This window comes from Schistocerca nitens, chromosome 4, assembly GCF_023898315.1.
Source record: "Schistocerca nitens isolate TAMUIC-IGC-003100 chromosome 4, iqSchNite1.1, whole genome shotgun sequence".
Lineage (NCBI taxonomy): Eukaryota > Metazoa > Arthropoda > Insecta > Orthoptera > Acrididae > Schistocerca > Schistocerca nitens.
Genome location: NC_064617.1, coordinates 22,712,190 through 22,739,868, shown reverse-complemented (window position 1 = coordinate 22,739,868; position 27,679 = coordinate 22,712,190). Strand labels below are relative to the sequence as shown.

General features: G+C 41.5%; 1 protein-coding gene across 1 annotated transcript in view; it reads left to right on the top strand.

Annotated features, from left to right (window-relative positions):
* LOC126251896 (collagen alpha-1(I) chain-like) overlaps nt 1–27,679 on the top strand; it is a 1,054,386-nt gene that overhangs the window by 949,410 nt on the left and 77,297 nt on the right. The window contains exon 20 of the mRNA XM_049952611.1: nt 22,417–22,491. Coding sequence (XP_049808568.1) covers nt 22,417–22,491 — 75 coding nt within the window. The remainder of the gene's footprint in view (nt 1–22,416; nt 22,492–27,679) is intronic.

Below are 27,679 nucleotides of genomic sequence, written 5' to 3'. Positions count from 1 at the left end.
GGAAAGCACATAAATGTTGCTGTTCATGGCATTCATACGCTTCCCAATCTTATCACCTTGTCGAATAGTGGGAACAGAGGAGAAAACATAGCCAGAGATGAAGGGGATAGAGCTACGTCAGCACAGCCTGTCGCAGGACTGTAAGAAGGTCTGTCTGTTATTGCACCACTGTTTGAAGCAGAACTTCCATGTCACAACCCAACGCAAAAAGCAACCACATAATGTAACACATGTGTATTCTGACTACAAGAACATACGGAGAATAATGAACACAATACTTTGTTATTTCAAGTACTCTATAAACAAGAAGCAATTGCCACAGAGTTGCTGCCCTACTAGTGCTAGTCACATGGCTGAAGTAAATATCAGACAGTGTACAAGGTTGACTGGGCCCAACTCTATAAGTTGCCGGCCAGCTGGTGCAGAGCGCTACAGAAAGACTGCGCATCGCCCACCGAGAGTTGGGGCCTCTGCCAATGCTGGGGTCTTGTGACATTTGTGGCGCATCGTACACTTGCGCACCTAGATCACAGTTGTGGAATCTTATGCCGGTCACTACCATGACAACTGTGCCCAAGTACTTTCTAATATGGACCATGGAAAAACAGTGAACAGTGCATAACGACATTGTGAGTTTGAGGACATTGGAAACAAAAAGAGACAGGAAAGTATGTCACCATGGAAAAATAGTAAACACAATGCAGATGTGAACATGATTGGTTTATGAACCTCAAGAAATTGTCCGGATGTGTTATCATCTTTTGTTGCCAAAGTGATGAACTGAAAAATGTAAAACAAGGCACCACAGATCCCAGTAGTGCTTGTAGGCCAAATACATGTGATCTATCTGCTACAAGTGTGTGTAAAATTAGGTGGAGGATAAGGAGATTAGTGTTTAACATCCTGTTGACAATGAGGTCATTAGAGACGGAGAACAAGCTTGGACTTGGAAAGGATGTGGGAAGGAAATCGGCCATGCCCTTTGAAAGGAACCATTCCGGCATTTGCCTGAAACAATTTAGGGAAATCCCAGAAGACCTAAATCAGGATGGCCAGAGATGGGTTTGAACTACCGTCGTCCCGAATGTGAGTCCAGTGTGCTAACAACTGCACCACTCGCTCAGTGTAAAATTAGCATTTGTGCTGATAGCCAAGGGCAAGGAAAATCATTGAACTGTGAAATATAGGTAGACTGCAGTCAGTCAAAAAATTTTATGGCTAAACAGTAACAATTGTCTTTCTTCCAGGTAAGGATAAACAGTTTAGTGAAAACCAGTGCAAAAGATTTCATGCTTCCTCCTAAAAGGAGACAACAAATTCAAAAATGCAAATGTCATGTTTTTCTATACTGCATAGTTCAGTCTACATAACTGGCCCTATATAAATAAGGAAGTAGAAAAGACAAGAAAGATGTATAAAATTTATGCATAAAATATATATATAACACAATTTTAAACATGGCAGGCAGCAGCAGTCTGAAATGAATTTTCAATAAATAAAGCATACAGCCAATCAGTTGCACACGTTTATTGGAAAATCTTGACCAGGTTTCAATACCACTAAGGGTGTCTTCTGCAGAAGGAAAGCCACCTATAATGTTTTAAACATACTATAAAATAAATATCTAAAATACTTAATACTTTACAAGATTGAATTCGAATAAAATGGTACTTGCATAAAGTGCATAAAATTAAAATTGTAATCATACATGATGAGCTGAGAAGATCAAGTCAAACATCAGAAAATATGGAATAAAGTCTTCCATAGAAACAGTAGAATTATTACTCGGGTACAGATTGTTACAAGAGCGTACATAGGACTGAATGTGTGCGGCTAGTTGTGATGCCAAGTAAACATGGTATAAAGTGTGCCACTTACTGGCTGCTAGCAGCATGATAAATTCTCAACTGTATGAAATACACAGCTGTTACAGTTAACACATCATTATGATACACATTTAAATGCTTTAAGCAGAGTAAACTGTATGTAGAAGTAAAGAAAGCATGTATAAAAAATCTAAAGAAATAAAATAATTTTTATAAAAATGACTGCAACAGTATGTAGCATAAAATGAATGTAGTGGTTCATTACAAATATGTGCTGAGAAGAAAGAATGTACTGCAGCAGGATTTTATCAGGATGTTACAATATGCAAAAAGTGGGGAAGTATACTTTACACAATATCTGCAAAACAGAATGTGGTATACAGTACCATTCTGCCATGCTATTGGCAATGATCAACAGGATGAGGATGCAGAAGGCAATGGAAACCACTGCATTAGGCACATAATGTGTATCCATATGACACGTGGCCTATAATTGAGAAATGTCATGAAGATCTATCCATTGGCAAAAGATTCCAGACTGGTCCCCCATTCAGATCTCTGGGAGGGGACTGTCAAGAGGAAGTGACAATGAGAAAAACATGGAGTAACTAACAGAATAATAACGTTCTATGAGTCGGGGCATGGAGTATCAGAAGTCTGAACATGGTAGAGAAGCTATATAATCTTAAAAAAAGGAAATCCTAAGGCTCAGTTTGGATATAGTGGGATTAGTGAGATGAAATGGAAGGAAGACAAGGATTTCTGGTCAGATGAGTACCGGGTGATGCAAATAGCAGCAGAAAATGGTATGACAAGAGTAGGATATGTTATGAATAGGAAGGAAGGGCAGAGAGTGAGTTGCTGTGAACAGTTTAGTGATAGTGTTGTTCTCATCAGAGTCAACAGGAAACCAACACCAACAAGTACAGTTCATGTATACATGCCAATGTCACAAGCCACAGATGAAGATACAGAGAAAGTACATGAGGATATTGAACAAGTAATTCAGTACATAAAGGCAGCTGGAAAATCTAATAGTCATGGGGGATTGGAGTGCAGTTGTAGGGGTGAGGGGTAGAAGAAATAGTTATGGGAGAATATGGGCTTGGTAGTAGGAATGAGAGAGGAGAAAGACTAATTGAGTTCTGAAATTAATTTTCGTTAGTAATAGTGAACTCTCTGTTCAAGAATATTTCAGTTAGATTATGTTATGGTTATGCAGAGATTCTGAAATCAGATACGGGATTGTAAAGTGTACCCACGAGCAGTATAGACTCAAATCACAATATAGTAGTGATGAAGAATAGGCTGAAGTTTGAGACTAGTCAGGAAGAATCAATGTGCAATGAAGCAAGATGTGGAAATACTAAGGAACAAAGAGATATGCTTTACATTTTCTAAGGTTGTAGATACAGTGATAATGAATAGATCTGTAGGCAGTTCAGTTGAAGAGGAATGGATATCTCTAAGAAGGGCAGTCACGAAAGTTGAAAAGAAAAAATGGGTGCAAGAAGGTAACTGCCAAGAAACCATGGCTAATGGAATAAATACTTAAGTTGACCAACAAAAGATAGAAGTACAAAAATATTCAGGGAAATTCAGGAATACAGAAATGCAAGTCACTTAGGAATGAAATAAATAGGAAGTGCAGGGAAGCTAAGGCTTAGTGGCTGCACAAAAAATTTGAAGAAATGGAAGAAGAAATGGCTGTTGGAAGGACTGACTCAGCGTATAGAAAAGTCAAAACAATATTCGGTGAAATTAAAAGTGAGGGTGGTAACATTAAAGAGCGCAATGGGAATTCCGTTGTTAAATGCAGAGGATAGGATCAGAAAGAGTAAACTGAAGGCTAGTATGTGGGGAAGACTTGTCTGATGATGTGATAGAAGAAAAAACAGGAGTCAGTATAGAAGAGATAGGGCTATCAGAATTTCTAAAACTATTGTGGGACCTAGCAACAAAATGACTGTTCACATTGGTGTATAGAATCCATGAGACTGGCGATATGCCATTTGACTTTCGAAAAAACATCATCCACGCAATTCCAAAGATAGTAAGAGCTGAAAAGTGCAAGAATTATTGCACAATCAGCCTAACAGCTCATGCATCCAAGTTGCTGAATATATAGAAGAATGGAAAAGAAAATTGAGGATCTGTTGGATGATGATCAGTTTGGCTTAGGAAAGGTAAAGGCACCAGAGAGGCAATTCTGATCTTGCAGCTGACAATTTAAGCAAGGCTTAAAAAAAAAAAGAAAAAGAAAGAAAGAAAGAAAGAAAAAAAAGCAATACACGTTCATAGGATTTGTCGACCTGGAAAAAGTTCTCGACAGTGTCAGATAGTGCAAGATGTTTGATATTTTGATAAAAATAGAGGTAAGTCATAGGTAAAGATTGTAATATACAATATGTATAAGAACCAAGAGGGAACAGTAAGAGTGGGAGACCAATAATGAAGTACTGTGATTAAAAGGGGTGTAAGACAGGGATGTAGCCTTCACCCTACTGTTTAATCTATACATCAAAGAAGCAATGACAGAAATAAAAGAAAGGTTTGAGAGTGAAATTAAAATTCAAGAAGAAAAGATACCAATGATAAGCTTCACTGATGACATTGCTATCCTCAGTGAAAGTGAAGAAGAATTACAGGATCTGCTGAATGGAATGAACAGTCTAATGAGTACAGAATACAGACTGAGAGGAAATCGAAGAAAGACAAAAGTAATGAGAAGTAGCAGAAATGAGAACAGTGAGAAACTTAACATCAAGACTGGTGATCACAAAGTAGATGAAGTTCTAGAGTTCTACAACTAGGCAACAAAATAACCAATAATGGGCAGAGCAAGGAGGACATGAAAAACAGACTAGCACTGCAAAAATGGCATTCCTCACCAAGAGGAATCTAAGTATCAAACATAGGCCTTAATTTGAGGAAGAAATTTCTGAGAATTTATTTGGAGCACAGCATTGTATGGTAATGAAACATGGACGTTGGGAAGACCAGAAAAGAATAGAATCAAAGCATTTGAGATACTGTGCTACAGGAGAATGTTGAAAATTAGGGGGCTTGATAAGAAATGAGGTGGTTCTCTGGATAATCAGTGAGGAAAGGAATGTATGGAAAACACACTGGCAAGAAGAAGGGACGGGATGGTAGGACATCTATTAATACATCACAGAATGATACTAGAGGGAGCTGTAGAGGCCAAAAACTGTAGAGGAAAATAAAGAGTGTAATACATCCAGCAAGTAATTGAGGATGTAGGTTGCAAGTGCTACTCTGAGATGAAGAGGTTGGCACAGGAGAGGAATTAATGGCAGGCCACATCAAACCAGTCAGAAGACTGAGGACTTGGAAGAAAAAAAAAAGAAAAAAACCAGTTAAAAGTGCTTAAAACATCTAAATATGTGTCATACTGGTGCATTATTGTAACAGTTGTGTATTTAATACAGCTGAGTTGGAGAGAGTTTAGAAAGCTAGGTGCTGTCAGGAGGTTAGGTGGAGGTGGTGGCTGGGCGATGGGTGAAGTGGGGGGGGGGGGGGGAGATAGGAGTTAAAAGACTGTGGGTAGGCTATTGGAATAGAAAGGCTGTATTGTCTCGTGGCGGCAAAATGGAAATGGTTCGGCAGGTGAAGGACAATGACTGACTAGGCTTGAGGCCAGCTGGGTTACAAGAACATAGGATATATTGCAGGGAGGGTTACCACCTGCACAATTCAGAATAGCTGGTGTTGGTTGGAAGGACCCAGGTGACACAGGCTGTGAAGCAAATGAAGAATGTTGTGTTGGACAGCATGCTCAGCATCTGGATGGTCCAACTGTTTCTTGGCAACTGGTTGTCAATGGAAACTCACTTGGAGAGACGGCTTGTTGGTTGTGATGCCCATGTGTAATGAAGCACAGTGATTGCAGCTTAGCTAATAGATCACGTGATGCCTTTGATGGGATAGGTTATGCTTGTGACCAGACTGGAGTAGGTGGTGGTGGGAGGATGTATCGGAGAGGTCATGCATCTGAGTCCATTGCAGGGATATGCATCATGAGCCAAGAGGATGGGATTGGAGGTTATGTGGGGATGGACTGGGATACAATGTAGGTTTGAGGGGTGGGTGGGGAGGATAGTGGGTAGGACAGTCCTCATTTCAGAGTACAGTGAGAAGCAGTTGAAACCATGGTGGAGAACGTGATTCAGCTTCTCCAGTCCTGAGTGGTGCTGAGCCACGAGGGGAATGCTCCGCAGTCAGACAGTGGGACTTTAGGAAACGGTGTGGAGGGATAAGGCATGGGAGGTCTGTTTCTGTACATGGTTGAGAGGGTAATTATGACCTGTGAAGACGTAAGTGAGACGATTGGTATAGTTCGAGAGAAATTGTTGTCATACAGATGTGATAGTCATGGGTGGCTAGACTGCATCGGAACTTCTTGGCATGGAATAGGTGGCAGCTGTTGAAGAGAAGATATTGCTTGTGATTAGTAACTTCGATATGGATGGAGGTACTGATGTAGCCATCTTTGATGTGGAGTTCAACATTAAGAAAGGTGGCTTATTGAGTCAAGAAGGGCCTCGTGAAGTGAATGGGGGGGGGGGGGGGGGAATAGGTGTTGAGGTTCTGGAGGAATGTGGACAGGGTGTCCTCACCCTCTGTCCAGATCACGAAGATATCATTACTGAATCTAAATCAGATGAGGGTTCTAGGATTGTGGATGATTAGGAAAGATTCCTCTAGATTGCCCATGAATAGGTTGGCATAGGATGGTGTCATGGAGTACCCATAGCCATATCCCAGATTTGTTTGTAGGTGATGCCTTCAGAGGAGAAGTAATTGGGGGGGGGGGGGGGGGATGTAGTGGATCATGGGAGGATGTAGCGGATCATGTTGACCAGAAAAGATGTTGTAGGTTTGGAATCAATCAGGCATTGTGAAACGTAGTGTTCAGTAGCAGCTAGGCCATGGGCATTAGGGATATTCGTGTAAAAGGAGGTGATTATCAGTAGAGACATGCAGGGCACTGTGTGATATAGGAACAGGAACTGCAGAGAGCTGGTGGAGGAAATTGTTGGTATCTTTTATATAGGAGGGTAGACCGGGGGTAATATCTATGGTCTATGAGAGCAGAGATGGTCTTGGTGGGGACACAGGTAACCGGCCACAATGGGGCATCCTGGGTGTGTAGGAGGTTGGAATGTGGGGAGTGGTAGGAGTGAGGAGAGAATTAGATTCTACGGAGAAGTTCTGGAAGGGCCAAAGGATTTTAAGAGAGATAGGAGATCCTGCTGGAATTATGTGACTGTGGAATGGTGTGTAGGTGGATGAATCTGACAGTTGAGGGAGTCCTTGTGCCAGACAGTCCTTGCGGTGCAAAACAACAGTGGTGGAGCCTTTGTCAGCAGGTAGGATAATAAGATCAGGATCAGATTTTAGGTGGTGGGTTGCAGTTCTTTATGTTAATGTAAGGTTAGCTTGCATGTTAAGAGATTTGGGGAATGATGGTGAGGCAAGGTTCGAGGAAAGTTTACAGGGGGTGATTTGGGGGCAGTGGGCATATATGATGGCCGGCCGGGGTGGCTGAGCAGTTCTAGGCGCTACAGTCTGGAAGCGCGCAACCACTACAGTCACAGGTTCGAATCCTGCCTCGGGCATGGGTGTGTGTGATATCCTTAGGTTAGTTAGGTTTAAGTAGTTCTAAGTTTTAGGGGACTGATGACCTCAGAAGTTAAGTCCCATAGTGCTCAGAACCATTTGAACCATATATGATGGTTGGAAAAAGGAATGAACTGAGTCGAGCATTGATCAACATTGATTGTTGTTGTTGTGGTCTTCAGTCCAGAGGCTTGTTTGATGCAGCTTTCCATGCTACCCTATCCTGTGCAAGCTTCTTCATCTCGAAGTACCTACTGCAACCTACATCCTTCTGAATCTGCTTAGTGTATTCATCTCTTGGTCTCCCTTCATGATTTTTACCCTCCACACTGCCCTCCAGTACTAAATTGGAGATCTCTTGCTGCCTCAGAATATGTCCCTCCTACTAGTCAAGTTGTGCCACAAATTCCTCTTCTCCCCAATTCTATTCAGTACCTGATCATTTGTAATATGATCTATCCATCTAATCTTCAGCATTCTTCTGTAGCAACACATTTCGAAAGCTTCTATTCTCTTCTTGTCCAAACTATTTATCCTCCGTGTTTCACTTCCATACATGGCTACACTCCAATACAAATACTTTCAGAAAAGACTTCCTGACGCTGAAATCTATACTCTTTTAACAAATTTCTATTCTTCAGAAACACTGTCCTTGCTATTGTCAGTCTACATTTTATACCCTCTCTGCTTCAGCCATCATCAGTTATTTTGCTCCCCAAATAACAAAACCCATCTACTACTTTTAAGTGTCTCATTTCCTAATCTACTTCCCTCAGCATCACCTGATTTAATTCGACTACATTCCATTATCCTTGTTTGGCTTTTGTTGATGTTCAAATTTTATCCTCCTTTCAATACACTGTCCATTCCATTCAACTGCTTGGCAGACCTAAAAGTATTAATTTCTTCTACGTATACTTTAATTCCTGCTCCAGTTTTTTCTTTTGTTTCCTGTATTGCTTGCTCAATATACAGGTTGAATAACATCAGGGATAGGCTACAACTCTGACTCACTCCCTTCCCAACCACTGCTTCGCTTTCATGCCCCTCGACTATTATAACTGCCATGTAGTTTCATACAAATTGTAAATAGCCTTTTCTTCCCTGTATTTGACCCCTGCCACCTTCAGAATTTGAAAGAAAATATTTTAGTCATCATTGTCAAAAGCTTTCTCTAAGTCTATGCTAGAAATGTAGGTTTGCCTTTTCTTGATCTAGCTTCTAAGATAAGTTGTAGGGTCAGTATTGCATCACGTCATTTCTACGGAATCCAAACTGATCTTCCCCAAGGTCGGTTTCTACCAGTTTTTTCATTCACCTGTAAAGAATTTGTGTTAGTATTTTGCAACTGTGGCTTATTAAAATGATAGTTCGGTAATTTTCACACCTGTCAACAACTGCTCTCTTAGGGATTGGAATTATTATATTCTTCTTGAAGTCTGGGGATATTTCGCCTGTCTCATACATCTTGTTCACCAGTTGGTGGAGTTTTGTCAGGGCTGGCTTTCCCATGGCTATCAGTAGTTGTAATGGAGTGTTGTATACTCCCAGGACCGTGTTTCGACTCAGGTCTAAAAGTGTTCTGTCAAATTCGTTATGCAGTATCATGTCTCCCACTTCATCTTTATTTATGTCCTCCTCCATTTCATTTCCATAGTATTGCCCTCGAGTACATCACCCTTGTATAAACCCTCTATATACTCCTTTCACCTTTCTGCTCTCCCTTCTTTGCTTAGAACTGGTTTTCCATCCGAGCACTTGATGTTCATACAAGTAGTTCTCTTTTTGCCGAAGGTCTCTTTAATTTTCATCTAGGCAATATCAACATTTGTATTAGTTTGCTATGGGCCTTCTCTCCTTCTCCTGGTCCCTACAGTGGAAACATTTTTTTCACCGCCAGCCCTACCAATCAGAGTCAACCTAAGATGAATGTTGAACCTGCCTGCCTCATTTCACTCCTCCTTTCAACCGTCATGCATTCTCACTGCCTCCAAATCAATGAAACCTTGCCTTAGTATAATTCCTTGACTCCCTCAACATGCAAGTTAACCTTACATCTGCAGAAAGATCAAAAATATGTCACTTAAAATCTAATCCCAACATTATTGTCCTACCTATTGACAAAGGCTCCACCACTGTTGTTTTCAACTGCAAGGATTACCTGGCACAGGGACTTCTGCAGCTGTCAGATTCGTCAATACACAAGCTGTGCCACAGTGACCCTATTCCACAAATCCAGTAGAATCTCCAACCTCTCCTCAAATCCTTACGCCCATCCCAGAGCCTCTCCCCAAAGTCTATCACTCTTCTCGTCCATCACACTCCCTGCAATCCTTACATGCTTCTTAAAGTCTATAAACACCACCATCTAGGATGCCCCATAGTGTCCGGTTACTGTGCCCTCTCTGAGACAATCTTTGCTCTCATAGACCAACACCTTCAGCATATCACCCGCAGCCACCCTCCTATCAAAATAAGTTTTGCATCACCCTGGTTCCCAGAACTCCTGGAGATAGACATTGACTGTGGATATTGTATCACAGACACAGTCCCTGTGACTGTTCAGAGATTTCACTAAACCCACCCAAAGATGTAAACAACCATGCATGAGCAGCACCTATTAGATGGAGGGGGTCCGACAGCTGATCAGTTCCAGTCGTTCCACCAGGAAGGAGGTACACAGCTCGTGTTGTCTGTAGTTCAGTGATGCCTGGGCATTCAATGCCACAGTTGGATCATGTCCATATTGTTACTTTGTACTAGGAAGGGCTCTCAACAAGGTAAGTGTCCAGGCATCTCAGAGTGAACAAAAGCGATGTTGTTCGGAGATGGAAGAGATACAGAGAGACAGGAACTGTCGATGACATGCCTCGCTCAGGCTGTCCAAGGGCTATTACTGCAGTGGATGACCACTACCTACAGATTATGGCTCGGAGGAACCCTGACGGCAACACCACCATGTTGAATAATGCTTTCTGTGCAGCCACAGGACGTCATGTTACGACTCAAACTGTACGCAATAGGCTGCATGATGTGCAACTTCACTCCCGATGTCCATGGTGAGGTCCATCTTTGCAACTACGACACTATGCAGTGTGGTACATACAGGCCCAACAACATGCCGAATGGACCACTCAGGATTGGCATCACATTATCTTCACCAATGAGTGTTGCATATGCCTTCAACCAGACAGTTGTCAGAGATGTGTTTGGAGGGAACCCAGTCAGGCTGAATGCCTTAGACACACTGTCCAGCGAGTGCAACAAGGTGGAGGTTCCCTGCTGTTTTGGGGTGGCATTATGTGGGGCTGACGTACGCCGCTGGTGGTCATGGAAGGCACTGTAACGGCTGTACAATGTGTGAATGCCATCCTCCAACCAATAGTGCAACCATATCAGCAACATATTGGCAAGTAATTCGTCTTCATGGATGACAATTTGTGTCCCCATGCAAATCTTGTGAATGACTTCCTTCAGGATAACGACATTGCTCCACTAGAGTGGCCAGTGTGTTCTCCAGACATGAACCCTATCAAATATGCCTGGTGTAGATTGAAAAAGGCTGTTTATGGATGATGTGACCCACCAACCACTCTGAGGGACCTAAGCGAATCCCTGTTGAGGAGTGGGACAATCTGGACCAACAGTACCCCCAAACTTGTGGTTAGATGCCATGACGAATACAAGCATGCATCAGTGCAAGAGGACGTGCTACAGGGTATTAGAGGTACCGGTGTGTACAGCAATCTGGACCATCACCTCTGAAGGTTTCGCTGTTTGGTGGTACAACATGCATTGTGTGGTTTTCATGAGCAATAAAAAGGGCAGAAATGATGTTTATGTTGATCTCTATTCCAATTTTCTGTACAGGTTCCGGAACTTTCAGAACCAAGGTGATGTAATACTTTTTTTGATGTATGTGAAAGATATCAAACATTTCCTCCAGACTCCCTGCAGTTCCTGTTCCATTACCACTGTGCTCATCACTATTGATGCCACTTCTTTTTATAGTAGCATCCTTAATGTCAATGGCCTACTGCTTTTGGACACCACTTTTCCCAATGCCTGATGGATTCCAAGCTTAACAACCGCCTTCCTGGTCACCATGACCAACTACTCCCTCTCCCACAATTACTTCCCAAATGAAGGCTTCCTCTTCAAACAAATCCAGGGTATGGTAATTGGCACCCACATGGCACCATCCTATGACAACCTGTTCATGTGCCATCCAGAGGAATCCTTCTTACCACCCACTATCACAAATGCTTCACCTGTTTGAGATTCATTGATGACATCTTTGTGATCTGGATTGAGTATGTGGACATCCTAACCACGTTCCTGCAAAACATCAACAACTACTCACCATTCTCTTCAACTGGCCCTTCTCAACCCGACAAGCCACCTTCCTTAATGTTGATCTCCACCTCAAAAATGGTTTCCCCAATACTTTCATCCATATTAAATCTCCCAAACACCACCTTGACAGCTGCCACCCATTGGATACCAAGAAGTCCCTTCCATACAGCCTATCCACCCATGGCTCTTGCATCTGTAGTGACGATCAGTCCCTCTCAAAATATCCCAAGTGTCTCACTGAGGCCTTCACAGACTGTAATTACTCTCCTAACCATTTACAGAAACAGATCTCTCATGCCTTATCTCTCCAGTCACCCATCAACTCTCAAAATCCCACCGTCCGACTGCAGAGGAACGTTCCCCTTGTGACTCAGTATCATCCATGACTGGAACAACTGAACTGCATTCTTTGCAAGGGTTTTGACTATCTCTTCATCATGCTCAGAAATGAGGACTGCCATTCCCCGTAACCTCCCCACACCACCCACAGTGGTATTCTGCCACCCACCAAACCTACACAGTATCCTTGTCTATACCTTCACAACCCCTGCTCCCAACTCCTGTTGTCAGCCCCTTGCCTTTTGGCTCATATCACTTCGGAAGACCTAGCTCCAAGAGCTCTCTCATAAATCCTCCCACCACCATCTGTTCCACCAATCCCATCAAAGACAGGGCTACCTATGAAACCAGTTATGTGATCTACAAGCTAAGCTGCAACCCCTGTGCTTCGTTCTGCTTGGGCATGATGACCATGAATATGTTTGCCTGGATGAATTGCCTCTGTCAAACTGTGGCCAAGAAATAATTGGTCTACCCAGTTGTTGAGCACACAGACCATTTTAATGACTGGTTCACAAGCTGTGCCATCTGAATCCTTCCTACCAACACCAGCTTTTTCTGAAGCGCATAGGTGGAAACTCTGCCAGCAATATATCATATGCTCCCATAACCCTCCTAGCCTCAACTTCCAGTAGTCACTGTCGTTCACCCAGCTGTCCCCTTCCCTGTTCTCACTCCTACAGACAGAACCTATCTGCACTACCCTTTCTCCACTTCATACCTGTATGCTCTCACTTTAGCGTCCCCCGCCTGTATCTTGCTCTCCCACCCCAACCCCCTCCTCACCTCGACCACCCAGACTGATTTTTTCGCCTATCATGGGCAATTGCTGGCAGTCCGGCCTTAGCAGCCAGAGACAGTTGTCATGTGTGCAAGCTGTATTTGCGTGAATATGTGTGTGTGTGTGTGTGTGTGTGTGTGTGTGTGTGTATGTTGTCCATTTCCAAAGAGGACCTTCTGGCCGAAAGCTTATGTGTTTCGTAGTCTTTTTGTTGTGCATCTCCGCTACATGGTGAGTAGTGATCTATCCTTTTTGTAATATTGTCATTATTCCACCCAGGGTTTTCCACTGTTTGATTTGGCCTAACAGCTTTTCTTCCTTCCCTTAACCCTGTGTTGTTTTCCTTTGTTACTGTGCTCTAACACTACTGTACTCATATTAGTGTCCATCCTTTTCTTTCTCTTCTTTTCCATGTCTTTCTCTTCTTTCCTGTGTGCTACATGTCAGCTTCCAAACTGCACCACATATCCTTACTTGCAAGCCACAATGTATCGACCATCTCATTTGCTCACAGCAAGTGGCTACAAGACAGCACTAATTATTGGTGCAGCATCTCATGACCCACATTATTCCCACCATTATCATTAGACCTAAACAATCAAATTAATCTCACTTTTTGCATCAGTATAATGTATTTTTGCATGTTTTTCCATATCTTCAAGTACCACACAGATTTGTACCTCATTGCAACAACCCCTCCTCCTCCCTCATCTCTCTTGTACTCCAGTTTGCATGCACTAATCTCACATGATCTGGACACATCTGTTGCTCCCCTTCTTCTTACGTATCCGCCCACAGAACTGCAGCCCACACTACAGACTTTTCATTTATTTTTATCTTTGATCTTATTGTTTTCAGTTGGATTTCACCCTTCTCTATCAGCCTACATCCTCAGGTTTCATCTCGGTTGCCCATACTTCACACTTCCTGGCCTTTTTGTCGTTTTTCACATGTTTTAGTGTATTATTGCGAATTTTTCCACACACATTTCTATGTTATTTTTGCATTTTGACATGTTTTTATCCTCCACCATGGACTATTGCTTCTTCCAACTGTGCCAATACAGAAAAGTCCCACATACTGTTGCTTGGCTCATGGAATCTCCCCCAGGTGGCCTTACTATCAAATTGCCAACTATCTGGCAGGAACCCCTCCTTCCACAGTGAGCTCTATCTGTTCAGATTCTGCCAGTCCTTAACCCTCACCAGCGTAGTTCTGCAAAACCATGGCAATCAAGCCCAAACCTCCCTGCTGCACCTCCTCTCCATCTGCAAAATTTTCCTGCCGTGCAATCCCAAATTCCTGGTTCCCATCTCAGGCATTGAAACTCTTGTCCTCCAAGAACTAGAGCTGCCTGCACAACACCACCTCGAAAAACTCTCCAGTCTGTTCACTTCCTACTACTGCCTTTGACCACCACTATCCACCACCTCTACAACAGCCTCCAAAGCTCTCCCCACATCCCCTCATAGCTGACAAACCCTGCCTCACAGCCCTACTACATTTGCCACACGCTCAAAAACTTCCTTGTACCAGTGTACAGAATCCAGAACTTAAAAAGACCCAAAACACAGTCGTACATTTTTCCTCCAAAAACCTCAGCCCCACCGAAGTATCAGTCCTTCCCAAATGCCTTACTTTTTGCTCCTCTCCCAAATTCAGTCATGCTGGACTTGATAAAAGCCTTATCTCCTTCTCCCAGTCCCTGCAGTCGAAACATTTGTTCACCATCAACCTTCCCAATCCGACTCAACCTAAGACCAATGTTGAACCCTGCCTGACTCACTTAACTCCTCCTCCCACCCGTGATCCACTCCCACTGCACCCATATCACCCCCTATTAACTTTCCAGAATTTCTTAACCTCAAACCTTGTCTCACCATCATTCACCAAATCCCTCAATGCGCAAGTTAATCTTACATCCACACAAAGAACTGAATCTACTACCTAAAATCTCATCCTGACCTTATAATCCCACCTGCTGACAAAGGCTCCATCACTGTTGTTTTAACTGCAAGGATTGCTTGGCAGAAGGACTCTGTCAGCTGACAGATTCATCCCCCTACAAATCCCACCACAGTTACCCTATTCTAGAAATCCAGTGGGATCTACAGTCTTTCCTAAAATCTTAAGGCCCATCTCTGCGCTCATTCCTACCACTCCCCACACCACTACCCTCTACATGCTGCCTGAACGCCACACTGTGGCAGGTAACTGTGCCCCCACTGAGAGGATCTCTCGTTTCGCACACCAACATTTTCAGCCTGTTACCACACCCTATTCACATTGCTCCAGAACCTCAACACCTTCTCCCCCATTCACTTCAGCTGGTCCTCCTCAACCCAACAAGCCACCTTCTTCATTGTTGACCTCCACCTCAAAAATGGCTACACCAGTACTTGTGTCCATATGAAACCTCCCAGCCACTAACAATACCTCAATTCGACAGCTGTCACCCATTCTGTACCAAGAAGTCTCTTTCATCCAGCCTAGCCACCCATGGCCATCACATCTTTAGTGAGGAGCAGTCCCCCTCAAAATATGCCAAGGGTCTTACTGAGCCTTCACAGACTGTAATTACCCTCACAACTTTATACTGAAACAGATCCCCAATGCCTATCTCTCCAGTTGCCCACTACCTCCCAAAGTCCCAGTGTCATGCAACAGACGAGCATACCCCTCGTGACTCATTACCACTCAGGACTGGAGGAGCTGAATCACAATCTCCACCAGGGTTTCAACTATCTCTCATCATGCTCTGAAATGAGGAATGTCCTACCCACTGTCCTTCCCACCCCTCCCACCTTGGTATTCTGCCACACACCGAACCTACACAGTATCCTTTTCAATCCCTACATGACCCCTGCTCTGAACCCGTTGCCTCATGGCACCTATCCCTGCAGTAGACTTAGATTCAAGACCTGTCCCATATATTCTCCCACCACCACCTACTCCAGTCTGGTTATGGACTTTACATAGTCCATCAAAGGCAGGGCTACCTGTGAAACCAGTCATATGGTCTACAAGCTAACGTACAACCACTGTGCTTCATTCTACTTGGGCATGACAACCACCAAGCTGTTCGTCCAAATCAATGGCCCATGACAGACTGTAAACACGAAACAGTTTGACCACCCAGTTGCTGAGAGCACGCTACCCAACACAATCTTCTTCATTTTAATAACTGCTTCATAGTCTGTGCCATCTGGATCCTTCTTACCAACACTAGCTTTTCTGAATTGCATAGGTGTGAACTCTCCCTGTAATATATCCTATGTTCCTGTAACCTTTGTGGTCTCAACCTTCGTTAGTCATTGTCCTTCATCCAGCTGCCTCTTCCCTGTTCCCACTGCAGCCCTACACAGCCTTCTATTCCACAAGCCACCCACAGGCTTTTTTACTTGTCTCTTTTTTTGGCCTCCCCCTCCCCCCTTTCCCCCACCCCCCTTCCCTGTGTCTAACCTCCTGACTGCATCTAGTTGCCCAACCCTATCTCCACCTTATTCCTTTATGCTCTGATGCTCCCACAAACAGCAGTTTATCATCCTCCACCCATACCATGCTCTCCCTCCCCTCGCTGCTCCAGCCTCCTCCTTACCACCACCACCCACATTGCTTCTCCCGTCATGCGCAGTTATTCGCTGTCTGGTCTCGGCAGCCATAGACAGTGTGGTCATGCTTGTGTTAGCTGTATTTGCATGAATGTTTGTGTGTGTATGATGGCTATTTCAGAAGAAGGCCTTCTGGCCAAAAGCTTACATGTTTAGTAGTGTTTGTGTTGTACCTGTCTGTGACTCAATATTTCCTCTATATGGTGGGTGAGTAGCAGTGTATCCTTATCATAAGATTATCATTAATCCATACAGGATTATCCATTGTTTAAAAATAAATATGTCAAAGTTGCAGGAATTCATTTTGATTCAAGACTGATTTGAGAAGATCTTGCAAGGACCTACACCATATGTAAACCGAGGATGTGATTTATAATAATTATCTCCATGCGACACATTCTAGGCTCTTTCAGTCACATATCTCATATAGCTTACACATTTGGGAACATTCCACTGAAATCTGTAACTATTAAAACTAATAATAAAAATTTGTCTTACATGTACACTCTTTGGCAGGAACAACATTAAAGAATGCGTTGCCAAGACAGCAGTTCACCAGCAAAATGCCAAAAGAAACAAGGCAAGTTCATCTTGATGCACAGTCTAGCATGAACAAAATGAATGCCCTCAAAATTTTTAGCAGGTTACCTTTTCTTCATCCAATGCCATTAAAAAAAAATCAAAATGTAACTATATAACTGCATCACAGAAAACCTTTTCTGTTGTGGAAAATGTTAATGTTTATTTTACTATTGAATACTTTAGCTTTGCACTTTGAGTTCATAAAATACTGATTTTGATGAAGCCTGTAAAATTACCAATGGGAAATAAATAAAACATGTAGAGTTCATTTTAAAAGCAACAGGAAAGAGAATGTAAATTTTCCATGGTCTTGTAATCAAGGTGCACAGACAGAAACTCAAATTAAGGGGAGCCAGAATATTCTGTCTCTTCCATGTTAATTACAGCAAATATAAGAACACTTTTTTCGTACACCTTGAAACATATGGCTCTGAAACTTGGACAATATTTTCAATGAGTATTTCCCTACAAAGTTATAATGCCACATTAAGAAATCATTATTGCTTTTCGTTTTACAATTTGTTTAAAATGTTGCCAATATTTTCTCTAAAATTTTGCATCTTTTCTTCTACAACTCCTTAATTATACAATATTTTTTTTACAATCTGTTATAACAATGAAGGAATGAAATAAACAGTATTGTATGTAATCTTGATTCATCTACCGTTAGTAGTTTTTGAGAAAATGTTCCTTAAATATGAAAATTTGGAACTTGCAGAATGGCTTCCAAAGTTTTTTAATACAGTGCCACTCCATATAATGGATCATCAGCATCGTCTTCTTTTTCTAGTGTTAGTTTTCTTTTCACGGGTCTCTTCTTTCCTTTTACTGTATGTGGTAGACTTTTGTCTCTTCTTGCTGCACCTCTTAGTCTTTCTTCTTCAATGAGGCGCATTGTGGAAATGGTGCTGTTTCCTGGTTGTAAACCTAAATCTTTCAGCACATCACATTTTATAATGTTTGCAGCATTGTATGTTGCAACTGCATTATACACTCCAAAGTGCAATGTTTGTATCTGTAAAAATCCTAATCCAAATTAAATTGTTCACACTTTCAGTAGGATTTTGTGTCTCCTGATGTAGGCACATTACCAATAAATTTGCCTGTGACAAATCTCTGAATATGGGTTCAGTTACATCAATTACAGCATTTGGAAAACTGTTTTTATGGTCATATTCCTTTCCAGATAGGTACTTACACCATGAGTCATCACCTGTGAGACATATTGCATATTGTGGGTGCTCATTTGTTGATGCATATGAACCATGGACCTTGCCGTTGCCTTGCATGCCACAACGATACAGTTAGCTGTGCCATAGGTGCAACAACAATGGAGGGGTATCTGTTAAGAGGCCAGACAAACACGTGGTTTCTGAAGAGGGGCAGCAGCCTTTTCAGTAGTTGCAGAAGCAACAGTCTAGATGATTGACTGATCTGGCCTTGTAACACTAACCAAAACGGCCTTGCTGTGCTGGTACTGTGAACGGCTGAAAGCAAGGGGAAACTACAGCCGTAATTATTCCTGAGGACATGCAGCTTTACTGTGCGGTTAAATGATGATGGTGTCCTCTTGGGTAAAATATTCAAGAAGTAAAATAGTCCCCCATTCAGATCTCTGGGTGGGGACTACTCAGGAGGACGTTGTTATCAGGAGAAAGAAAACTGGCATTCTACGGGTCAGAGTGTGGAGTGTAAGATCCCTTAATCGGGCAGGTAGATTAGAAAATTTAAAAAGGCAAATGGATAGGTTAAAGTTAGATATAGTGGGAATTGGTGAAGTTCGGTGGCAGGAGGAACAAGACTTCTGGTCAGGTGAATACAGGGTTATAAATACAAAATCAAAGAGGGGTAATACAGGAGTAAGTTCAATACTGAATAAAAAAAATAGGAACGCAGGTAAGCTACTACAAACAGCATAGTGAACGCATTATTGTACAATTTTATATGCTGACTAGCTCCACAGATGACGAAGAGATTTATGAAATGTATGATGAGATAAAAGAAATTATTCAGATAGTGAAGGGAGACGAAAATTTAATAGTCATGGGTGACTGGAACTCGACAGTATGAAAAGGAAGAGAAGGAAACGCGGTAGGTGAATATGGAATGGGAGTAAGAAATGAAAGAGGGAGCCGCCTGGTAGAATTTTGCACAGAGCATAACTTAATCATAGCTAACACTTGGTTCAAGAATTATAAAAGAAGGTTGTCTACGTGGAAAAAGCCAGGAGATACTGACAGGTTTCAGATAGATTATATAATGTTAAGACAGAGATTTAGGAACCAGGTTTTAAATTGTAAGACATTTCCAGGGGCAGATGTGGACTCTGACCACAGTCTATTGGTTATGAACTGTAGATTAAAACTGAAGAAACTGCACAAAGGTGGGATTTTAAGGAGATGGGACCTGGATAAACCGACAGAACCAGAGGTTGTAGAGAGTTTCAGGGAGAGCATTAGGGAATGATTGACAAAGAAGGGGGAAAAGAAATATGGTAGAAGAAGAATGTGTAGCTTTGAGAGATGAAATAGTGAAGGCAGCAGAGGATCTAGTGGGTAAAAAGCCGAGGGCTAGTAGAAATCCTTGGGTAACAGAAGAGATACTGAATTTATTGATGAAAGGAGAAAATACAAAAATGTAGTAAATGAAGCAGGCAAAAAGGAATACAAACGGCTCAAAAATGAGATCGACAGGAAGTGCAAAATGGCTAAGCAGGGATGGCTAAAGGATAAATGTAAGGATGTAGAAGTGTGTATCACTAGGGGTATGATAGATACTGCCTACAGGAAAATTAGAGAGATCTTTTGAGAAAAGAGAACCACTTGCATGAATATCAAGAGCCAGATGGAAACCCAGTTCTAAGCAAAGAAGGGAAAGCAGAAAGGTGGAAGGAGTATGTAGAGGGTCTATACAAGGGCGATGTTCTTGTGGACAATATTATGGATATGGAAGAGGATGTAGATGAAGATGAAATGGGACATATGATATTGCTTGAAGAGTTTGACACAGCTGTGAAAGACCTAAGTCGAAACAAGGCTCCGGGAGTAGACAACATTCCAATAGAACTAGTGATAGCCTTGGGAGAGCCAGCCCTGACAAAACTGTACCATCTGGTGAGCAAGATGTATGAGACAGGCAAAATACCGTCAGACTTCAAGAAGAATATAATAATTCCAATCCCAAAGAAAGCAGGGGTTGACAGATGTGAAAATTACCGAACTATCAGTTTAATAAGCCACGGCTGCAAAATGCTCACATGAATTCTTTACAGACAAATGGAAAAACTGGTAGAGCCAGCCTCGCTGAAGATCAGTTTGGATTCCGTAGAAATATTGGAACACGTGGGGCAGTACTGACCCTACGACTTATATTAGAAAACAGATTAAGAAAAGGCAAAACTACATTTCTAGCATTTGTAGACTTAGAGAAAGCTTTTGACAATGTTGACTGGAATACTCTCTTTCAAATTCAGAAGGTGGCAGGGGTAAATTACAGGGAGCGGAAGGTTATTTACAATTTGTACAGAAACGAGATGACAGTTATAAGAGTCGAGGGGCACGAAATGGAAGCAGTGATTGGGAAGGGAGTGAGACAGGGTTGTAGCCTACCCCCGATGTTATTAAATCTGTATATTGAGCAAGCAGTAAAGGAAACAAAAGAAAAATTCGGAGTAGGAATTAAAATCCATGGAGAAGAAATAAAAACTTTGAGGTTTGCGATGACATTGTAATTTTGTCAGAGACAGCAAAGGATTGGAAGAGCAGTTGAACGGAATGGACAGTGTCTTGAAAGGTGGATATAAGATGAACATCAACAAAAGTAAAATGAGGATAATGGAAAGTAGTCGTATTACATCGGGTGATGCTGAGGGTATTAGATTAGGAAATGAGACGCATAAAGTAGTAAAGGAGTTTTGCTATTTGTGGAGCAAAATAACTGATGATGGTCGAAGTAGAGAGGCATGGAAAGCATTTCTGAAGAAGAGAAACTTATTACCATCGAGTATAGATTTAAGTGTCAGGAAGTCTTTTCTGAAAGTATTTGTATGGAGTGTAGCCATGTATGGAAGTGAAACATGGACGATAAATAGTTTGGACGAAAAGAGAATAGAAGGTATCGAAATGTGGTGCTACAGAAGAATGCTGAAGATTAGATGGGTAGATCACATAACTAATGAGGAGGTACTGAATAGAATTGGGGAGAAGAGGAATTTGTGGCACAACTTGTCTAGGAGAAGGGATCAGTTGGTACAGCATGTTCTGAGGCATCAAGGAATCACCATTTTAGTATTGGGGGCAGCGTGGAGGGTACGAATCGTAGAGGGAGACCATACACTGAACAGATTCAGAAGGATGTCGGTTGCAGTAGGTACTGGGAGATGAAGATGCTTGCACCGGATAGAGTAGGATGGAGAGCTGCATCAAACCAGTCTCTGAACTGAAGACCACAACAACAACATGTAAAAATAATGCACATATTTCATTCCTGTATTTTGCCTAATTGCACAACCATAATACCTCAGCAATCTGTCAATTGTTTCATCTGTCAAGCCACCCCAGTTAAGATCACTGCTCACAACAGTGTGGCCATAGTGCATGTGTGTGTGTGTGTGTGTGTGTGTGTGTGTGTGTGTGTGTGTGTGTGTGTGTGTGTGTTTCTTTGGTGAATGGCTTCATTCCAAAACTAAATAATATCCAACAATCTTCTTTTAAATATGCCTGTCCATCACAAAACCCTTCTGCTACATGGTGAATAGCAATCTGTCGTAATGTATACTGTTAACATTATTAATAAGCTAAAGATGTCAACTGAAGTTTGTGTTAGGGAGGGCACTGGACTAGGGTAGTCCATGCCGCTGTGTTGCCTATACTACTATGGTGGTGTGATGGCTAGAATGCCTCCCTAGAAAGCAAGCAGACCTGGGTTCAAGTCCTGGCCACATTTTAATTCCTTTCTTCAGCTTCCATCATTATCTTAAATATTCGTATTGTTAATCCATCCCAAATTTTACATTATTTGATTTAGTTGAGTTCCCTCAGTTTTGCTGGATCTTGTTACTTACACTTTGTAGTTATGTTTTGAAAATAACCAATAATATTTTCAGCTGGACTCATTACTGGTAACGTCATTTACAAGTCCATTTAGTGACATAGTTGCAAATGTTCAAATATTGTAACTTGTAAGTTACCAGTTTAAAATTTTAGATTCATCTTTAGTATTGCTGCAGAAAATACTGAATAAAATGTTTTGTTTTAATGCTGCCCATTCTGTGATTAAGGACCAAGAGGAAGTCTCGAAGAGTTGAAGGCACTGAGAGAATTAAAACATTTAAAGGACTTGAAGGAGGCTTTTGGTAATGATGTACTTAGACTATTACTTTTTTTCGGGTTTTATCATTATATGCATGTCCAATTTCTCTCGTGCATGCTGTGCTTCCCTACAGAGGTTCTGCATAAAATTTTCTACTTTGCACATATGACACACAAACAAACAGAAAAAAATAGTAATAGCTGATTTAATAAATTTGTAACATGTGCTGTTTTATTTCAGCAATTGTTTTTTACTTTTGCAAGTGTTAATCTTTACTCTTTCCAATATGTTTAGGCCACCAATGGCTCTCAGTAAGATATAATGATATCGTAAATAATTTAAGGAGAGAAGGTAACAACTTGCAGAGTAGTGTAGGTGTCCAGTTTTCGAAAGGGACATAAATAAGAATGTGAAGTTTCCTACCTTTCAGAAGAATCCTGCCCGTGGAGCCAGCCTGCGATGAGGGGTAGCGTCAGGTTGAGTGGGTGGGGCAAGAAATGAGTCAGGAAGAGTGAGGCAGGGTTGGTGGCAGGTGGCTGATTGCTGGAAGGATGACAGCAGGTTCACAGGATAGGAATGTGACATGGGCATCTGCATCTATGATTATGTGGAGGAGGGGGTTGGGAGGGTGAGACTGCAAGGAATAGTGTGTGAGTGCAGGATGAGTGAATGATAGGCCCTCTGCTGTCACCTGTTCACATCTCCAGAGCACCAAGTTACATATGTACCTTTTCCTGTGTTTTCCAGACTAGTAGGTAGTTTGAGATACTTCGACGAATACTCACCATTTGAGATGCCGATAGTGAAACCGGACAACTTTATAGAAGCTCTCCTGCGAACCTTGCAGAACTAGCACTCCTGAAAGAAAGGATACTGCAGAGACTAGCCATGGAGAGCTTCTGTAAAGTTTGGAAGGTAGGAGACGAGATACTGGCAGAAGTAAAGCCGTGAGGACCATGCGTGAGTCGTGCTTCGGTAGCTCAGATGATAGAGCACTTGCCCACGAAAGGCAAAGGTCCCGAGTTCGAGTCTCAGTCGGGCACATAGTTTTAATCTGCCGGGAAGTTTCATATCAGCGCACACTCTGCTGCAGAGTGAAAATCTCATTCTGGAATGAAAATCTCATTCTGGAATGAAACTGCTAACAGCTGTTAATTGATGATTTATTCGTGACCAGTTTCGCTGTGTTAAAGCAGCATCTTCGGGTGGTTAGTAGTGTCACAAACATAAACACATAGAGATGCCCCGTACGTTCGTAGTCAGAATATGACCCTACAAAAAGGGGAAGCAGAGAACAAATAATAATCGACAGAGCAGTGTGGCAAATAGTGTGGGGGGATAAGGCCCAAAAACTAGTGAGAACTGAGAATGAAGATCAGGTAATAAGGGACATAGGCAATAATAGACAAACCTCATAGTCGGTTGTTGTGAGGGGAAGACTCTGAAGGCACTTGGCTGTTTGTGGTTTCATTTGAGTTCAAATTATCATGAAACAAAGTTAATTGTTGAATTTTTTAACCAGCCACTAGATTCCACTGTGACAGTTCTAGAGCCACTCAAGGGAAGTCTACAGTCACTAACATGTAAAAACGCAGACCAATCAGTACTAGTTGGAGGTGACTTTAACCTTCCGAGTATATACTGGGGCATATATAGTTTCATTTTAGGGAGTTCAGACAGACAGTCTTGCGAAGTACTTCTGAGAATGTTTTCGGAAAACTGTCTTGAGCAGCTGTTTGAGCACCCCGTGTGCAATAGAGATATCTTAGACCTCATAGTTACAAATAGGCCAGACCTTATCAGAAGTATCGGTATGGCAGGGATTAGTGATCGTGATCTCATCATAGCAACTATGGTTACAAAAGTTAATAAATTGGTCAAGAAGGCTAGGAGAGTGTTTCTACTAGAAAGAGGGGATAAGCAGTTGTTAGTGTCTCATTTAGACACTGAAATGACATCATTTAGTTCCAGTATGATGGACATTGACGAATTATGGGAAAATTTTAAACAGATTGTAAATCCTACTCAGGACAAGTATGTGAAGTGAAAATATCTGATGTACACAGTTACTACTACCGTCACACCTTAGCAAACGATCTGGCCAAAGACGTGAGAAAATGTTACTGCTATGTAAAATTGCTAGGTAATTCTAAGGCTTCCATCCAGTTGCTTGTTGACCAGTCTGGTGTGACAGTAGAAGATAGCAAAACAAAAGCCAAATCCTTAAATTTTGTGTTTAAGAAGTCATGAAGGGTGTATACAACCCGGGACAACTGGAAGATCCAGGAAAAACCCGGGAATTTTTTACAATTCTGGGTATTTTTCATTGTTTTAGTTTTCTGTTAAATTTTTGTAGTTTTGACTGGCAAGAACTGATACTTTAACAAAGGATATTACTGTACCCCGCTACTGCAAAATAATACTTCAAAAATAAAACGTAAACGAGAGAAAAAAACGAAAATAAATTGCAAAGGAAATGTGCCATATACAACAACTACACACAGTTCTCATGCAAGCATCTGGCAGAAGCAAAAGTGTCAAAGGCTTTAGGAAGTCTATGCAATGCTTCGTAACAAAAAATTGCCTCCGATGAGCGTGAAGTCACAACTGTTTACATTAGATTCATTTTAGCAGTTACGAGCGGGCTCATGTGCATGAGTAGTTGAGTCGCGTTTGAGTAATAGATTCACCCTGATCTGGCTACAGGAATGTGGTTGTTGGCTGTGCAAGCAGTTGCAGCAAGCAGTTAGATGCAACCTGGAAAAGGAGGCGCCAGATTCAGATTCTTGAGGGGAAAAAAATTGTTTCACAAAGCGCCTAGCATCCAGCGCACGTTGGTCTATCGATTATTCATCCCTGTTGGTTTTTGAATATTTTTTAACACATTTTAAGTTGATTTCTGAATGAATCATAAGTTGATTTTTGAATGTGTGCATAGTGAACGTGATGTCTCTGTCAGGAGTATCCTCATCACATCTAGAAATAAACTTTCCACAGACAAAAGAGGACGGGGCTATACGAGCTGAGCAGAGTAAAACCAAACGGATGAATGCCAATCACTGTCTGATCATGTGGTTGGATTGGGTTTGCGAATGGTGAGCATTGTTATAATTACAAGCGAACGACATAGATTCAGACTACCAGAATGGAAATAAACGGTAACATGAATAACGGGTGAGAAAGATTACGTATTATCTTCTCCGTTTATCCAAAAAAATGAAATCTTGACAGAAAATTTTCGGCCAGATCGCTACACTAGTAAGGACCAGTTGTATAGTCCTCGGCTAGCAGCCGCTTAAGCTCTATTCTGGAAGTAACGCGGAAAACGTATTGTACGAACATGTAACAACGCCTATCCGGAGAATAATCATGGGATAATTAAACCGGTGATTCTGGCAGGATTAGTGAAGTTAATCGGTGAACAAATTTTGACAGTGGCAGGAATAGCTACAGAATTGGCGATGACAAGATTGTTTGTTAGAACGAGGTAGGAGAAGAAATGGGGGCATCACAAAAATTATGGAAGAATAAGACGATTCCAAATTTATATAAAAATTTTGTAATACTACTTTTCGATCTCATGCTTGAGAAACTGGTGCGTGTGAATGAAATGTGAAACTGTTTCCTAACATAAAGCTTGTTGCTTGTAGTAGGCCTAATATGCATTTGATATTGGTACTTCGTGAATTATATTCTGTCGCGTTATAAAAATGACCATTTGTGCCAAAACAGTCTCATTTATTTGGTGTGTATTACAAAATAGCTGCAATCTTAGAAAAGCCTATTTTGTTTTATCTAGCAGACAGTGGCAAAATAGATGTAATCAGATCGAGAAACCACACCAGTCGTGGGTATTATTTGTATTAACAGCTTTTTCAGTATTAGATAACGACATTTCGATTTTTCATGTAGCAAAACGTTTAACGAGCTTTGATGAGGTAATAGATTCTTTCGCAGAAAGGAAAGCATGCCATGTAAAGCTGTAGCAAGATTAGAGAGAAAAAAATGCTAAGAGCTAAGGACTGAAGAAATGTGGACTTTCTTGCTTGTCTCTTGTCTTTATCTGTTTTATGTATCATATATTTAATTTTATGTCACACACAACAGCAAGTTATTAGCTAATAGGCAATAAAGAGTGCAAATTTTTATGAAGAGTTCTTGTTCTCCCGATTACAAATAATCCCATCCGCTATTAATTGTGAGGGTTAAAAAAAAAAAAAAAGAGGGGCAAGCTGGCAAACCAGCCGACTGGGAGCAGGAGAGGCACCGCAGGACATTTCAATTTCCACTATCCTGAATATAGTTTGATGGCATCCATTACAAAATATACACGTTTCAATTCCACAGAGCGAAATATAGTGACGTGCGATAGAAGAATGCTGTATAAAGAGGTGTCGCACTGCACTTTGGCACACTTAAGACCAAATAACATGTCTTACATTTCCTCAAACATTTATGTTTTAGACTTTTCAGAAGGATGTGCGCTACAAGATGAACATGTTTTTAAAAATTTGATTTTTTTTAGTATTAACCTGGTTAGCAAATACCGTAGATCCTGGGCTGATGCGTAGAGTAGTCCGAGTTATAGTGGGTAGTCTCCACGTGACCCGTGTTTACATTTAGTGATTTTGCTGTTTCCCCTTCGTTTACTCTCACGTTAAATGAAAACAAAACAGATGTCTGTGGCCGGGAGCTGTCAAGTGATTTAAAATACATTCGCATAATTACGGAAGGCTAAAATATGTTATTAGTTTCAGATTTTATTTTATTTCCACCTTTCTGATGGTCAAGCATTAATCGCCTTGCAGAAAAATGAAGTTATTTTCGTCTGTTTGCTAAAGAAATTTGACTTTTATTAACCTTTTCCGCATATGCAGTCAATGTATTTGAAACAAAATGTTTGATTCCACAGTACTGGCTAGTTTCAACTGTTCGCTGCATTTCGAGTGCACTTTTTCATCTTCTAGCACGTGTGGCACTATGCCATAAGGAACCAAACATGATGTAATACAGTACTGGTGCTCCAAGAAAATTTACATCCCGAAAACCACACTGAAAAGCTTAATATCAGTTTGAGGTCTACTTCATTGGGAATCTGGACATACGAATGTGCACTTTAAGTATGCACTTTAAAAGTGCACATTTTAGTATGGTTCATGAAATTCTGATACTCTTAGAGTATCCTCTGATGTCTTGTTTATTTTATGACATAATGTATGATCTTTCAATTT